Source organism: Calliphora vicina, chromosome 5 (genome assembly GCF_958450345.1).
Source record: "Calliphora vicina chromosome 5, idCalVici1.1, whole genome shotgun sequence".
NCBI lineage: Eukaryota > Metazoa > Arthropoda > Insecta > Diptera > Calliphoridae > Calliphora > Calliphora vicina.
This window is the reverse complement of record NC_088784.1, coordinates 94859689-94875176: the sequence shown is the minus strand read 5'-3', so window position 1 is coordinate 94875176 and position 15488 is coordinate 94859689. Positions and strand designations below refer to the sequence as shown.

At 28.5% G+C, this 15488-nt stretch overlaps 2 protein-coding genes across 2 annotated transcripts; both read right to left on the bottom strand.

Moving 5' to 3' along the window:
• Positions 1 to 5531: 5531 nt before the first annotated feature.
• Positions 5532 to 11367, bottom strand: Etf-QO (electron transfer flavoprotein-ubiquinone oxidoreductase). Its single transcript, XM_065511420.1, has 7 exons — positions 11310 to 11367; positions 10918 to 11021; positions 7685 to 7798; positions 6922 to 7606; positions 6489 to 6850; positions 6343 to 6430; positions 5532 to 6280 (listed from the first exon to the last, which is right to left on the bottom strand). Exons 2-7 carry the CDS (start codon positions 10943 to 10945, stop codon positions 5743 to 5745), a joined length of 1815 nt encoding a protein of 604 aa, XP_065367492.1. The 5' UTR covers positions 10946 to 11021; positions 11310 to 11367; the 3' UTR covers positions 5532 to 5742.
• A 2463-nt stretch (positions 11368 to 13830) lies between these two features.
• On the bottom strand, positions 13831 to 15283 carry FMRFa (FMRFamide). Its single transcript, XM_065512983.1, has one exon. The coding sequence runs from the start codon at positions 15281 to 15283 to the stop codon at positions 13832 to 13834; it is 1452 nt and encodes a 483-aa protein (XP_065369055.1). The 3' UTR covers position 13831.
• Between the last annotated feature and the right edge of the window lie 205 nt (positions 15284 to 15488).

Sequence of the window (15488 nt, the reverse complement as noted above, 5' to 3'; positions counted from 1 at the left end):
AACTGGCTTTAAAAAACCCCCAAGACAAAAATAATTGGAATGTACAAATTAACAAATAAAAAATTAAAAGCTGTGGAAAACAAAAAATATTCAAAAACATTTTTTAAAAGAAAATTTAATGAAGTATAAAAAATACAGGCTGTTATAAACAAAATGGAACTTGAAGAAATAAAAAAAACGTAATTTAATAGATAAAAAAATATATTTATAAATTGAAAGAAACAAATAATATGATTGAGACAACTTAATAGAAAATAATGTTTTAAATAGATAAATTGAACGTATATAAAATGAAGAAAATTTACAATAAAATACATTTAGGCCAGTTAAACATAAAATTGTATTAAACAAAATTGTTATATCAAGAATTGGATAATTTATTGCATTAATTTTCTGGCTGGTTTAAGTATTTTTATATTTATATATGTATATTCTAGATCGTTATAGATAATGCAGTCAATATAGCCGATGCGAAGCCCCCAAATATCTTGCATACATCATTGATTGATACATCAATATATTCGCTATAGTCCCGGTTTGTTTTCTATTTAAATTCGGGAAAATCGGCCCACAAATGTCTGAGAAATAAGCAAAAAACCACGACAACGATTTTTTATCTATAATCGGTCCGAGTTTCGATGGTCGCTGGAAAGGTCTTTAAAAATTTATCATCAGATATCAATATTTATTAAAAGTAGGGTCACACATGGCAAATATTTTCCCAAAAAAAAAGAGTAACCACTTTTTTTTAGCACAAATTTGTTAGAAGTTGTTTACTCTTACAAGTGTTTTATAAGATCATACAGCATCAAATAAAATAAAACGAAATATTTGTTTTGAAAAAGGTGTTTTTGAAATAAATAAAAGAATTAAAATCAGAGATCGAAAATAACTTGTCCATATACCAAAAAACCCAAACTGTGATTTATATTTTTGTGATAAAAATAAATCACTTAAAATAACAGTTATAAAATGATTTTTACTTAAATGGTTTGGCGTGAGATAAACAATTCATTTGTTCTTGTTCTTAATAACTGTCACTTTCTCTTTTATTTACATACAATAACATATTATTAGTAATTTTTAACAAATTATGGAAATAATATAATAAATATGAAGTAATGAAGTCTGAGTAAGTAGTTATTTGATAAATTTTATATATTTAAGCGTTGATTTGCATCAAATGCATTTTTGCAATTTATTTTTCATGTTCGCAAATAAAAGTCACAAGCTGCTGACCTTTACGAAAAAAATAAATTATAAATCACTCATCCAGATTATTTGTGTTTGTTTCTTTTCTGTTGGGGTTGAGCCAAACCTAAAATGTTCTCGAATAAATCACTCTCTCAGTGATATATCACAAAAAATTATTTTTAAATGTTATTTTCGGTCTCTGATTAAAATATATATTATTTAGTGGTTACGTCTTTTTGCCATGTGTGACCCTACCTTTAATAAATATTGATATCTAATGATAGGCATTTCAAAGAACTTTCCAACGACGTATATAACATTTTTGTTCACCAAAAATCTTTTTGACCAAACATTTTTTTCACATAAATATTTTTTCAATCCAATTTAAAATCAAGTAGAGAGCAACATTCGGCTGTGCCGAATCTTATATACCCTTCACCAAATTATATTTTAAACTAAATTTTTTAGGTAAACAAAATTTTTTTTCAATTTTTTTTTCGAAATTGTTTTTTAATTTTTTTTAAAAACTTTTTTTCCATTTTTTTTAAAAAAATTTTTTTAAAAAAGTTTTTCCAATTTTTTTTATTTTTTAAAAAAAATTTGTTTAATGAAAAAAAATTCCATTTTAAAAATATTTTTCCCGATTTTGACGCATTGTAGGTCCAAAAAAAAAGATACATCGTTGCAATGCACTTTGAAATATCTATCATTAGATAACCATATAGATCAAAAACCGAGGTCGCCCCGGTTTTTCCTTATATCGCCATTTGTGGGCCGATTTTTTTTGTCGGAAGAATTCCCGATATATTGATGTATGAATCATGTATGTAAGTTATTTGGGGGCTACGGAAAATTGATTTCAACATACAGACGGACAGACGGACATGGCTATATCGACTTCGCTATCTATAATGATACCGAATATATTTACTTTGTGGGGTCGCGAATGAAAAATGTAGAAATTACAAACGGAATGATAAACTCATGGTGAAGGGTATTCAAATTATTTAAATTTAAAAAAAAAATGTTCACCAAATTTTTTTATCATTATCTTAAAGTATACTTTGGTGAAGAGCTTATAAGATTCTACACAGCTGAAATGCATAAAATTTTATAACCAAATATTTTGTTTAATACAATTAAAACTTTTATTTGAGCCAAACGAAAATTATTCAATATAGACATACAACAATAAAGCTAAAACAAAAAAAAAACAATTGTTGCCATGATCCAAATATATAAAAAAAACACATTAATGAATGTTGCCAATCCACACAACAAAATCCTCCCAAAATATATAAATAAATTGTTAAAAATTAAGAAAATTTAAAAAAAATGTTAAGAAATTAAAAAAAAAATAAATATATATTCATAATAAATGTTAAATGTTTGTTAAAAATATCCATATTAAAAATATATATAATAAATGTGTTTAAGTTTGATCAATTAATAAAAAAAAACAAAAACAAAAAAAGTAAATATGAAAATAAAAAAAAAATAACTTATAATTTCCTTTAATAACAAGAAGTAAGTCTAATCTTAAAAAGAAAAGATTTGCCGTAAATCGGTCACGGGGACCAGCATGAATATTTGAAAAAACATTCAAGTAAAATAACTGTGTTTTAATTTAAAACAAAATAAATCTAAAATAATTAATTAAATATTAAATATAAAACTAATTAAATAAATTTTAATCTAATCTACACTAAATAATTCATAGATAGATTTAAAATATACAACATAAAATATTTGTAAAAATTAAAAACAAATAATAATAAATATACATATAAATAAATATATTATTCTATGTATACAAAATAAATAAAATATTTATTAAGAAATTTTTAAAACAAAAAAATTTACATACAAAAAATATTATAAAAAAAAGGGAATATTTTCACATTTTGCACAATTCATAATAGAGATTTAAAAAACTCAAGAGTTATCACTACATAGTGTTTAAGATTCATTTGTAAAAAATTTTAAAGAAATCATTTATTTTTTTTTTTATTTTAAAAATATTTTATGTTACAAAACATATTTAAGGTGATTTGCAATATAAAATTGTATGTACTTAGAATTTTTAACTGAATTTTAATTAAACTATAAAGTTGCGTAAACCTAACCCCCAGAAATTTCAAAACCATTTAATATTTTCTAGTCTATTATTCATACGGTATTACTATAGAGCATCGGTTCTTAAATGGGGATCCATGGCCCTCTAGGGCTCCGTATAAACATTACATTCCGTGAGGAGCTCAGAAAAATATTAAGCTTGAACATTGTATTCTTTATTTTCCAATTTTAATTAGACAAACAATCGTTTTTTATTACTAAATTTTGATTTATAATCTTTGACTTGATTTATTAAATTATTTCGAAATCCTTTTATTAAGTTTATTGATGAAATACTTGATATATTCCAAGAAGAAATAATTGAAATTAATTGTAACTCGCATGCATATAAACAAAAACAATTTTTTAAAATTTTGTTTTTCCACATAAATATCACGTTGGGGCCGATATCAATTAGGGCCGATATTTTTTTCTCAATTTCAATTATATATTTTCTCAATATTAATTTCAATTTATGAATTTCAATTTGTTTTTCTCTATATTTACTTGCCTTTCTAAATTACAATTACTATTTTCTCAATATTAAATTGGATTTTTCATTTTCAATTTGTATTTTCTCAAAATTAAATTCTGAATTTCTATTGGGTTTATGACTTAAAAATGCGGGATTGTCATTTATTCTCACTTGAACATTATAGTGTAAACAAGAAAGTTTTTTTTTTGCTTTGAATTTTCTACCAACAAAGCGTCATATGGGGGAAGTTATGCTTTACTTCTTAAATTTGGAAAAAACTCCCGCTGAAACACACCGATTGCTCAACAAAGCATCGATTTCAAAGTGCGAATGATGGTTTGTGCGGTTTAGAAGAGGTGATTTTCACACGGAAAACAAAGATCGTCCAAGCCAGCCAAAAAGTTTGAAGACCAAGAATTGGAGGCATTACTCCCTGAAGATTGTTGTCAAACTCAACAATAGCTTGCAAAATCATTGAGAGTTCCTCAATCAGGAATTTAAAACGTTTGCAAGCTGCAGGATTCATCCAAAACCAATGAAATTGGGTGCCATACGAATTGAAGCCGAAAGAAATTGAAACGCAAATACAAATTTTAAATATTTTTAGGTAAACAAAATAAAATTTTTTTTTTCAAAATTTAAAATTTTTTTTTTTAATTTTTTTCAATTTTTTTTTTTAATTTATAGTGAAAAAAATTTTCCCGCTTTTGACTCATTTTAGGTCCAAATTACTATAGCCTTATATACATTGTTGGACTTTGAAATATCTATCATTAGATATCCATATTGTCTACATTAATGACTTAGTAATCCAGATATAGAGCAAAAATAGTCCAAAATCGGCCATTTTCTACGGAAAGTTGATTTCGAAATACAGATGGACAGACGGACATGGCTATATCGACTTCGCTATCTATAACGATCCAGAATATATATACTTTGTGGGGTCGCAAATATAAAAATTTAGAAATTACAAACTTATATATACCCTTGCCACTTATGGTGAAGGGTATAATTAAGAAGTTCTCAAATCAAGTAGACTTATTTTGTACGCTCTCAACTTATTGACTTTAAAAATAATAATTCTTAAAATGTTCACTATTTTATATTGTTCATTTATATTTCACCTTAAATATTTGTAATTATGTATTTGATAATAATAAAAAAGGACAGTAATTTTTCATTAAGTATTTGTTTATCTAAGATAATAATTGTAAATTTCTCTCATTGTTTTTATGTGTTAAATACATGCATACAGTATATTTAAATGTTTGTTGGGATTAAATTAAAAGTATATTTAAAAAATTAATAATAATGAAGAAAAAACAAAATCATTAATAATATGCACAATTAATAGTTGTTTTTTAAACAGAAACAGTAATTTAATATTATTGATAATAAAAATTTAAGATTTTATGTAAGAAAACATTTTAATTGTTGACAGCACTGAATTTAAAAAAAAAAATTATGAAATGAAATGATATTCAATTTTAATTATAAGTTTTATGTATTAAAAAAAAGATTTGAAGTAAAAAAAAACAAACTAAAACCAATAAAAATATAATGATTGTATTAAATGAAAAAAATCAGAGGAAAAGAAACAAATTGTTTATTATTTAAAATGGTAAAAATAATTTTTTTTCATCTTAAAGTATAATTTGGTAAAGGGTATGTAAAATTCGGCACTGCCGAATATAGCACTATTACTTGTACTTTTACGTTATTAATAAATCAATGAAAAAAGAAATTTAATCTAAATACATAATTCAATCATTTATTTAAATATTAACATTTGGACTTACAAAAATCGTGTGTAACAACATTTTTTTCAAACAATAATTTTCAAAAAAAAAATCTCAGGATAAATCGAAATGCAACAGTTAATTTCTTTATATAAAAAATTTAAAGCTTTTATAAAGCTATTATATTAATAGTTATGGATTCCATAAATTTACAATTTACATGCCATTGTAAGCTGGGCCGCCGCCACCTTCGGGTACAACCCAATTAATGTTTTGTTGAGGATCTTTAATATCACAGGTCTTGCAATGAATGCAATTTTGGGCATTGATTTGCAATTTCATATTGCCACCCTCCTCGTTGGGTACATATTCATAAACACCGGCGGGACAGAAACGTTGTTCGGGGCCCTCGTACAGAGCCAAATTGTGATCAACTGGCACACGATCATTTTTCAAGGTTAAATGGGCAGGTTGGTCACCTTCATGATTTGTGCCGGTTAAAGCTACAGAAGACAACAAATCGAATGAGATTTTGTTATCGGGTTTGGGATAAACAATTTGTTGACATTGATTGGCAGGTTTAAGAGTTTTATTATCGGGTGGACCATGTTTAAGAGTCCAAGGCTCACGACCACCCATGAAAATGGAGAAACCACTTAACAGAAGGCCACCATACATTCCCAAGGGATTATGGAAACTGGGACGTACATTACGTACACTGTTCAAATCCTTCCAGATAAAAGAGTTTTGGATTCTAAAAAGGGATAACAAATTTAATATATTTTTTGTAAAAAAATTCTGATATCTAAAACTCACTTGTCTGGATAAGATTTGGGAGTAAAACCAGCAGTCTCTTGAGCCTCTCCCATAATAGATTCAAAGGCACTTTCGGCAGCCAACATACCTAAACAGACATTAGTTATTAAATTTATATACATAAGTACAAAATATTTACTACTTACCACTCTTCATGGCATAATGGGAACCCTTAATTCTGGGCACATTTAAGAAACCAGCACTGCAGCCTATCAAACAACCTCCAGGGAATGTCAATTTACTGGGCAAACTCTGTAGGCCACCCTCGTTAATGGCACGAGCACCATAGGCAATACGTGTAGCTCCCTCAAAGGTGTCTCTTACTTTGGGATGAGTCTTGAAACGTTGGAACTCTTGGAAGGGACTAATCCAAGGATTTTGATAATCCAAACCTACAACAAAACCTACAGCTATCGTAGGTGTAGGTTCGTTTAAATGATACAAAAAGGAACCACCATATGTAAACTTATCCAAGGGCCAACCAATAGTGTGTTCAACCAAACCGGGTCTATAAAGACATAGCTATATTTGTAAGTACCTGTGTATAATTTAAACTTTTTTCAATTAGCAAACACTTACTGATGCTTCTCTGGTTGAATTTCCCAAATTTCCTTTAAACCAATGCCATAAGTCTGTGGCAAACTGCCCTCATTCATATTAAATTGATTCATAATCTGCTTGCTCAAATGGCCACGGCAACCCTCAGCAAAAATGGTAGTCTTAGCATGCAATTCCATGCCACGGGCAAAGGTGTCCTTGGGTGAACCATCCTTAGCAATACCCACATCATTCGTAGCAATGCCCTTAACACTGCCATCTTCATGGAAAAGTACTTCAGAGGCAGCACAACCAGGATAGATTTCAACACCCAAAGCCTCAGCCTGTTCGCCCAACCACTTGACTAAATGGCCCAAACGTACAACATAGTTACCATGATTATCCATAGGCCATCCCTTGAAAACGGGTATAGGAATACGTCCAGTTTGAGTCAGCAACGAAAAGGTATCCTTAGACACGGGCGTATTAAGAGGAGCACCCAATTCTTTCCAATCGGGAATAAGTTCATCCAAAGAAATGGGATCAATGACAGCACCAGACAAAATATGACCACCAACTTCAGCGGATTTTTCCACAACACAAACACGAATTTCTTTTTCCTGTTCAGCGGCCAATTGTTTGGCTCTAATGGCGGCAGACATGCCAGCAGGGCCACCACCAACAATGACAATATCTACCTCATCTACGTAACGTTCCATATCGACTTCTGCAAATTGTTTTTGATTCAAAATATAGTAGTTATGAGTATAGAAAACTTTAATTTATTAAAACAAATGTAAATCACCTTTCCATCTTTCGTCTTTATCTCGGGGCACAACAGTATAATGTGTGGTTATTTTGGGATATTTAGCGGCATCAGAGACGTAACGAGAGGCTAGTGGTCTTATGAGTTTATTAACTAAAATGAGTAAACCATTATATAATTAATAACTTGGAGCGCGAATTAATGTTAATGGCTTAAATTTATAGCGTTCTTTTTTTTTGAATAGGCACAAATTCTGATTTTTTTAATGAAATTAATCACTATTTTAATGAATTTTTACATTTTAAACACATGCAATTTGAAAGATGAAAATCAAATGAAAGAGTTTTGTATGATTTTAGTTGATATTAAACTTAGAAATATTTATCTTAGAACTATAATGCGACGAAACGGAAAATTTCGATAAAAAAAATGAATTTTTACACTTCTGAATTCGATAATGTTTGGTATATATGTTTTCCATGGTCAAACAGAATTTGAAATTCACTAGAATTACCAAATTCGCTTTAGTTTGGTTTTTATAAAGGTTTAAAGTTCCCTTCACCAGCTGACATATAAGGAAAAAAACCAGGACAACCTCGATTTTTGGCCTATTTTTGATTAGTCATCAATATAGCCAATATGGTTATCCAATAATAGATATTTCAAAGACCTTTGAAATAGCGTCTATAAAGCCAAAATAAGTCGGACCTACAATGGGTCAAAATCGGGAAAAAAAATTTTAAACCGAATTTTTTTTTCATCGTAAATTTATTTTTACTAATAAATTTAAAAAAAATTTTAACAAAATGTTTAAAAGAATTTCAAAAAATATTTTGAAGAAAATTTTTTTTAAATTTAAAAAAAATATAAATTTAAAAGAATTTCCAAAAAAAATTTTATAAAAAATTATTTTGAATTTTTTTTAATTAAAAAAAAAATTATATCTTCCTTTTTCTAAAAATTTTCCATAGAATATTTGAAAAAATCTATGTATTTTTGAGAACGGTTTAAGTTTTATTTAACTAAATACAAGTATGTTTTTGGCATACTCTTTAAAGGGTCTTCCAATAGGGACTTCCGAATTTTGACAGTGTACAACGGCTGTGAATTGGCTGTCCATTATTCAGTTTATTTTGCCAAATCACCACGTGTTCTGTTCGGGCAACATTACGCGCGATTCACACATTTTACGATGAGACCCATTTCTGGTTGAATGGGTACGTCATCAAACAAAATATGTAGTAGAATTTGGGACGATACCCATCCACATAAGATCCAAGTGGACGCTCACTACATGTGGATTATGGGTTGGCGGCGTCATTGTTTTATATTTCTTTGAGAACGATACTCATATTAATATTAAGTTTAAGCTATAATTTGTATATCTTTCAACTACTAGTTTCATCAATGTGTTGGTAAATAACAATTATGAAAAATTTAATGATAAAGTGGTGAAAGTTTTTTTTCCTAATATTATTCACAGACGTTTTTAAACTGATTACAATTATCATACAGTACAAAATACAAATGCTGATACAATTACGTTTTTATTATCAAAAAAATGTATTATAAATAAACAAAAGAACAATCTAAATAAACATATTTGCCATTGATATGATATTAGAATTGTAATTAATTATATGTAAAATACCAGATATGTATAGTTATAGTTCGGAAAACTTTCTTCATGTCAAGTTATTATTCAACATTACACCTACAATAGCGATAATCAAAAATCAATGCGAAATGGTAGGAGGCTATCAACAAAACATAATTTTATTATTGTATAACATCCAAACCAAAAGAGAGCAATAATTTTCTATTGGTAGCTCAGAATGTTCCAAGTGTATTTCAGAATTTTTTAATTGTAACAATTGAAAAATTCCGAAATACATACTAATGAAAGTTTCTGAAATACTATTAGAAATTACCGATCATAGATGAGAACTAGATAGGTAACTGTGAAACAAAAAACTTAAGTCTGTTGTCAAAAACCTAATTCATGAGAATGTATTGCCATGTATTTCATTATTGTATCACCCGTATGTGTGAAAAGAGAGTAATTTTGTTTAATTTTTTTCATTGAAATTTCTCTCTCCTTCCCTTCCCTATGTTTCTGATATACAAATAGAAAGTTCTGAAATATAAGTGGAATATTTTCTAAATTTTGGAATTTTAAATTGGAAATTTTTGAATTGAATTTGAATTTCCGGTAATACAACTAAAATACTTCTGAAAGTGATGTAAAACAAAATTTGAGATAAATAGAAAAGTCAAACTGTGACTAGGTACATTTTAAAATAAATTTTTTTAAGATTTAAACAAATTTCGTAATTGGTATCTACATTTTTATATGGTTCGAATTACGTGACTTTTATAATGCTACTTTATAGGTATGAATTTTGAATATCTTTCATACCTATAGTAGCAAAATCAATCAGAAGATTCGTGTAAAGGTCATGTAAATTTTAAAAATGTTGATATGAAAAAACTTAAAAAAATGCAACCATTTTAAGTGATATAGATTATTATTTTAGGCGATGTTTGCAATTTTGGTTGTTTAAGAATGTAAATGTGTTCCTTTTCAGATAATCTAAGATACAAAGGATTCATATTAATATGATGTGCTACAAAACCTATGGCGAATGAATATACCCTATAAACTAAGTGTAGGGTAAGCAGAGTACAGTTACGTGTACGTTTTGCAAATTCAAAAAAAAGATAGAAAAAAACTAAAACAGTAACAGATATCATGACAAAAATCCTAGAAAAATATGTAAATCTTAAATAGGTATTATTTATTATCATACAATAAAACACTTAAATGTCAAAGGATCATAAATTGCTTGTCATCGGCAACGATTCCAAGATGCGACTTATCAGACTGTCAAATTGTAGGTATTCAATATGCGAAATATGCTCTAATTGAAAAAGTTAATAAATAAAACGATAACAACAATAAGCATTATTAAGCAAAAAACACACAAAAATAGAATTTAAAGCCATAAACTATTATTATTAAAATAAATAATAATCTCTAACATCTGATCTAGCTAGATCACTTTTCCTAATCGAATGATAACTTATAAATTTGATGGACAGACAGATACGAGTATTTTATTAAAATTTTAGCCGATAAATGTTTAAATGCAAAGAAAGACAGCAGCAATGCTATCAGTTTTTATGAACAAATCAAAATTATGTAATAAAACACAAAGACACAATAACAACAATTTATCATACTAAATTTAATTAAAATTCACAACACTTACCTCTGGCTAATTTCAGCAAAGCCGACATCCTTTTAATGTTTTGCTAACAATTTCCAATAAGAACTTCAATGTTTCACTTTCTATTGTTTTTGTAGTGTCACAAACTGTAATGAAGATATTACAACAAAACACTTTGTTAATAAAATTTATTGTTGTTTTTAATTAATTTTAAATAAAATACAAAAAAATTCCACACTCGACTACTACAACCAGTGGTGGGTGAAGAATAGTGAACATAAAAGACGTACAAAGTAAAACACAATTAAACTGAACTTTAGACCGATGCCTACAGCAGCTGTGTGTGTGGTTTTATTTTCACTTAGCTTAATATTTTATATTAATTCCTTAATATTTCTTTAAAATATTATTTTTTATTACTAAATTTCCACTACCTCTTAACTGATTCCAAATATGCTCCACTAGTTGAGTTTGCCAACACGCTTTTATTATGATTTTTGTTGCACCAAGGCGAATTAACTAGGTGGTGGCAATTTAACAAAAACAACAACAAACATTATATAGTTATGTCAAAATCAGCTGAGTGAAAGAAAATATAAGTGATGCCAGAGCGATGCTAAAGAATAAAAGAATAATCCAATTTATCCCCCTCTAATTTAAAAGAAAACTAAAACACTCTATTTATTGATTCAAACAATTATAAAAACAATATGCAATTTCAATTTGATTAAGGAAAAACCTAGCAAAACTTTCTTCTTTAAAGTCTGGTTGAATACAGCCGAATATATACTATGCATACGGTAGGTCACTTAATAGCTGTTTATTTAGTAAAATGCATTGCCACTTGTTGCTTTAATTAATTAAAACTTTAATATGGCAATGTTGTAACTGGTGTAGCAAAATCTACTCACTAGCAGATGGCGCTCAAATCATATAGTCATCCGTTATTTTTAGCAGATATAAACCAATATACATTCTAATTGATAATTCTAACAAGGTAGAGATCAAAGATTCAATATTATTAATTATAGCCTTCACATTCGTGAGAAGGGTATATATAAGTTTGTCATTTCGTTTGTAATTTCCACAATATAATTTTCCGACCCTATAAAGTATATGTATATATTCTGGATCCTTATAAATAGCGGAGTCGATTAAGCCATGTCTGTCTGTTAAAATCAATTTTCTGAAGACCCCATATATCTTCGGGATCCAAATCTTCAATAATTCAGACAGACATGCTTTCGAGAAGTTTCCTATTTAAAATCAGCAAAATCGGTCCACAAATAGCTGAGATATGAGGAGAAAACCAGGACAACCTCGATTTTTTACCTATATCTGGATTACTAAGTCATTAATATAGACAATATGGATATCTAATGATAGATATTTCAAAGATGATAGATATTGGACCTACAATGGGTCAAAATCGGAAAAAATATTTTTTAAACCGAATTTTTTTTTACCAAAAAAAAAATTAAAAAACCAAAAAAAATTTTTTATATTTAAAAAAAAATAATTTAAATTTAAAAAATTAAAATAACAATTCGAAAAAATGTTTTTCCAAAAAATGAAATAAAAAAAATTTATTTTGTTCACCGAAAAATATTTAAAATTTGTATTTTGAAGTATAATTTGGTGAAGCGTATATAAGATTCAGCACAGCCGAATATAGCTCTCTTAATTGTTTTTAATACAATTTTCAAAATATAATTTAATACATTCTCTTAGAAATTCCATTATTAATTCGTTATCTTAATTCTTTAGTACTGCAAACGTATTGACTTCATTCCTTTAAGAATTCCTTATTTATAGAATTATATTTCCTATTGAATCATTGAAATTTTCTTTAATTCAAATCCATTACATACTAACTTTAAAAATTTATTAAAAATTTGTTTCAATTCATTTTGTAAATGATTAAAAAAGCGAAACAAAAACAAAACTGATTGAAAAAAAAATATATTTTAATTAAATTTGTATTAGATTTGAATTAACAAAAATTTAAAGGTTGTATGAATTCTATTATGAATTAATTTAACGATAGAATAAATCTATTAAAATAAAAGCCTTTGAATGAATGTAAAGAGTTAGATTTTGGATTAATGAAATGAATAACTGAAATTTGTTTAATTCCGAATTAAGATTTCAGTGAATTCAGCTCAAATTTAATTTTTTTGTTTGAGATTTTTTTTTAGTTTCCGCTCTATGGATTGTATTTTGAAAATTCTGTAAAAAAAGCATTTAAAATGTCTTATTTGGAGTGCCGTTAAATTAATTAATATTTTTAATTGAAAAACCATTGTTTTGCTGTTTTTTTTTTTGTTGGAAAATGAATTTAAAACTGTTTTGAAATCAGGTTCCAAAGTTGTCTAAAGCACTAACAATTTTGCCATAACATAACCTGATCATTTATTCTCTTGACAACCATTCTGAAGTTTATCATTACAAAAATGTATCAAGTATTGAAATAAGGTTATTTATCCGAAATGTTTGATATTGACAATGAGCAAATTATTTCATTGTTTAATATTTTTCCTTGAGTGTAAAATAAAACAACACTTTATGCTTTTGTTTTGCATTTTAAAATTTTATTTTCATAATTTTATAAAGTTTTATTACTTTAAAATTGTTTGGTTTGTTTTCATAATACTGTTTTAAACATAAAAATACATTTAATATCTAAAATTTTTACTAAGAAATTTATTTTTTTTTTGTTGTTTTTGTGAATTTTATATCCAGCCCTGTTAAAAAATTCACTGTCATTGTGTGACCTTAATATAGAAATATTTTAATAGATGTGGCACTAATTGTGTTTTGTTATTACATATTTTAATAATTTTGTTGTTTATAATTACTTTACATACACATAATATACAAGTTTTTTAGTTTAGTTTTTGTTTCAAGTCTTCAGTATTTACAGATTCAAAATCTTTTTCAAAGTCCGTTCATTTATTTATTTTGACATTTTCAAGAAGTAGTCCAAGTCAGAGTCCAGGTCATTGCTGTCGTTATGTTGATTAGATGTTTCCCCATTCAGTTCATCACTATGAGCCTTATTGTCTTGATCTTGCTGCTGGTGTTTGTCGAATAGAACTTTAATCGCTTTATCGACAGGATTTTCATTATCGGCATTTTTATCGGCTTCGTGTATCAGTTTGACAGCTTGTTTCAGTTCATTTTTACCCATCAGTGGTTGTGAAGAGTTTTTGTCCATTGATTTTTCTATGCTCTTACCAAAACGTATGAAATTGTCCGAGGGTTGTGGAGGAGCACGTCCGAAACGCATAAAGTTATCAGGTCTACTGTAGCGCATGAAATTTGTATTCACTGGTATTTTGAGAGGGTTGCGTCCAAATCTCATGAAATCGTGCTGAGGAGTACGGCCGAAACGCATAAAACCATCTTGGCCGGCACGACCGAATCGCATAAAATCCTGACCAGATGCTCGTCCGAATCGCATAAAATCCTGACCAGATGCTCTACCAAATCGCATAAAATCCTGACCAGGTGCTCGACCAAATCTCATGAAATCCTGGCTGGGTGTGCGACCAAATCTCATAAAGTCTTGGCTGGGTGAACGACCGAATCTCATAAAGTCTTGGCTGGGTGAACGGCCGAATCTCATGAAATCACGATTGGGTGTTCGTCCGAAGCGCATAAAATCTTGTCCAGGAGCACGGCCAAATCTCATAAAATCTTGATTAGCTTGTCGACCGAAACGCATGAAATTATCTGTGCCAGCAGCACGACCAAAACGCATGAAATCTTGTGAAGATGAGGGTGAGCGGCCAAAGCGCATAAAATCATTAGCACCCCTGCCGAAACGCATAAAATCATTTTTCGTATTCACCGATCGACCAAAACGCATAAAATTATCACCACGTGCATCTCTAGCTGTCTGATGACTTCGCTCTAAACGCATACCAGGATTCTTGTCACCGTAACCCTCATCCAAACTATTGACCAAAGGAAATTCTTCATACGATCTCTTGCCGAAACGTATAAAATTATCCTGTACCGATTTCTTTTTCTCATTCTCCATTGTATTCATTTTCATCATTGATTTGGCATTGTTTTTGTGGAATTTCAATAAAACAGCATTTCGCAAGTAATCAACATTTACCGCTGCAATGGGTTGGCGAAATTGTAACTCAGTTTTATCATCAACGTTTTGTACCACTGGTACATCATCATCATCGGGTAGATCGGCTATAACCATGTTATCTTCATCATCTAGGAATTCTTCGTTTTCATTAGAGTAATCCGCAGGCGGCAGCAGTAGAGAATAATCGTTTAATTTATCGTTTATTGAATTGCCAGCATATTGAGGAGCATTTAAGACTTTACTTAGGGTGTTGGTGGGGCAAAGCTGAAGGCCCAAGAAAAGTATTAAAAAGGGGCCCATGGCAATGTAGTATTAAGTAGAATTTGCTGAAAGTGAAAAGGAAGGAAAGAAATTGATTAAGATCTTATCTTATTATGTTTCATTTATGCTACAGGATTATTTAAAATGCTACTGTTTATACCGATTGATTTATCATTAATTAAAAAAAATGCAAAATATTTGAAGGTTCGTCGTCACACTAATTCAAAAGAGTATAAGGAAGACT

Coding starts and splice junctions, on each gene's coding strand:
- FMRFa (XM_065512983.1), bottom strand. CDS start 15,283: ATGGGCCCCTTTTTAATACTTTTCTTGGGCCTTCAGCTTTGCCCCACC.
- Etf-QO (XM_065511420.1), bottom strand. CDS start 10,945: ATGTCGGCTTTGCTGAAATTAGCCAGAG. Junction 7,607..7,684: donor TAAAGACGAAAGATGGAAAG/GTGATTTACATT, acceptor AACAATTTGCAG/AAGTCGATATGGAACGTTAC. Junction 6,431..6,488: donor CCATTATGCCATGAAGAGTG/GTAAGTAGTAAA, acceptor ATGTCTGTTTAG/GTATGTTGGCTGCCGAAAGT.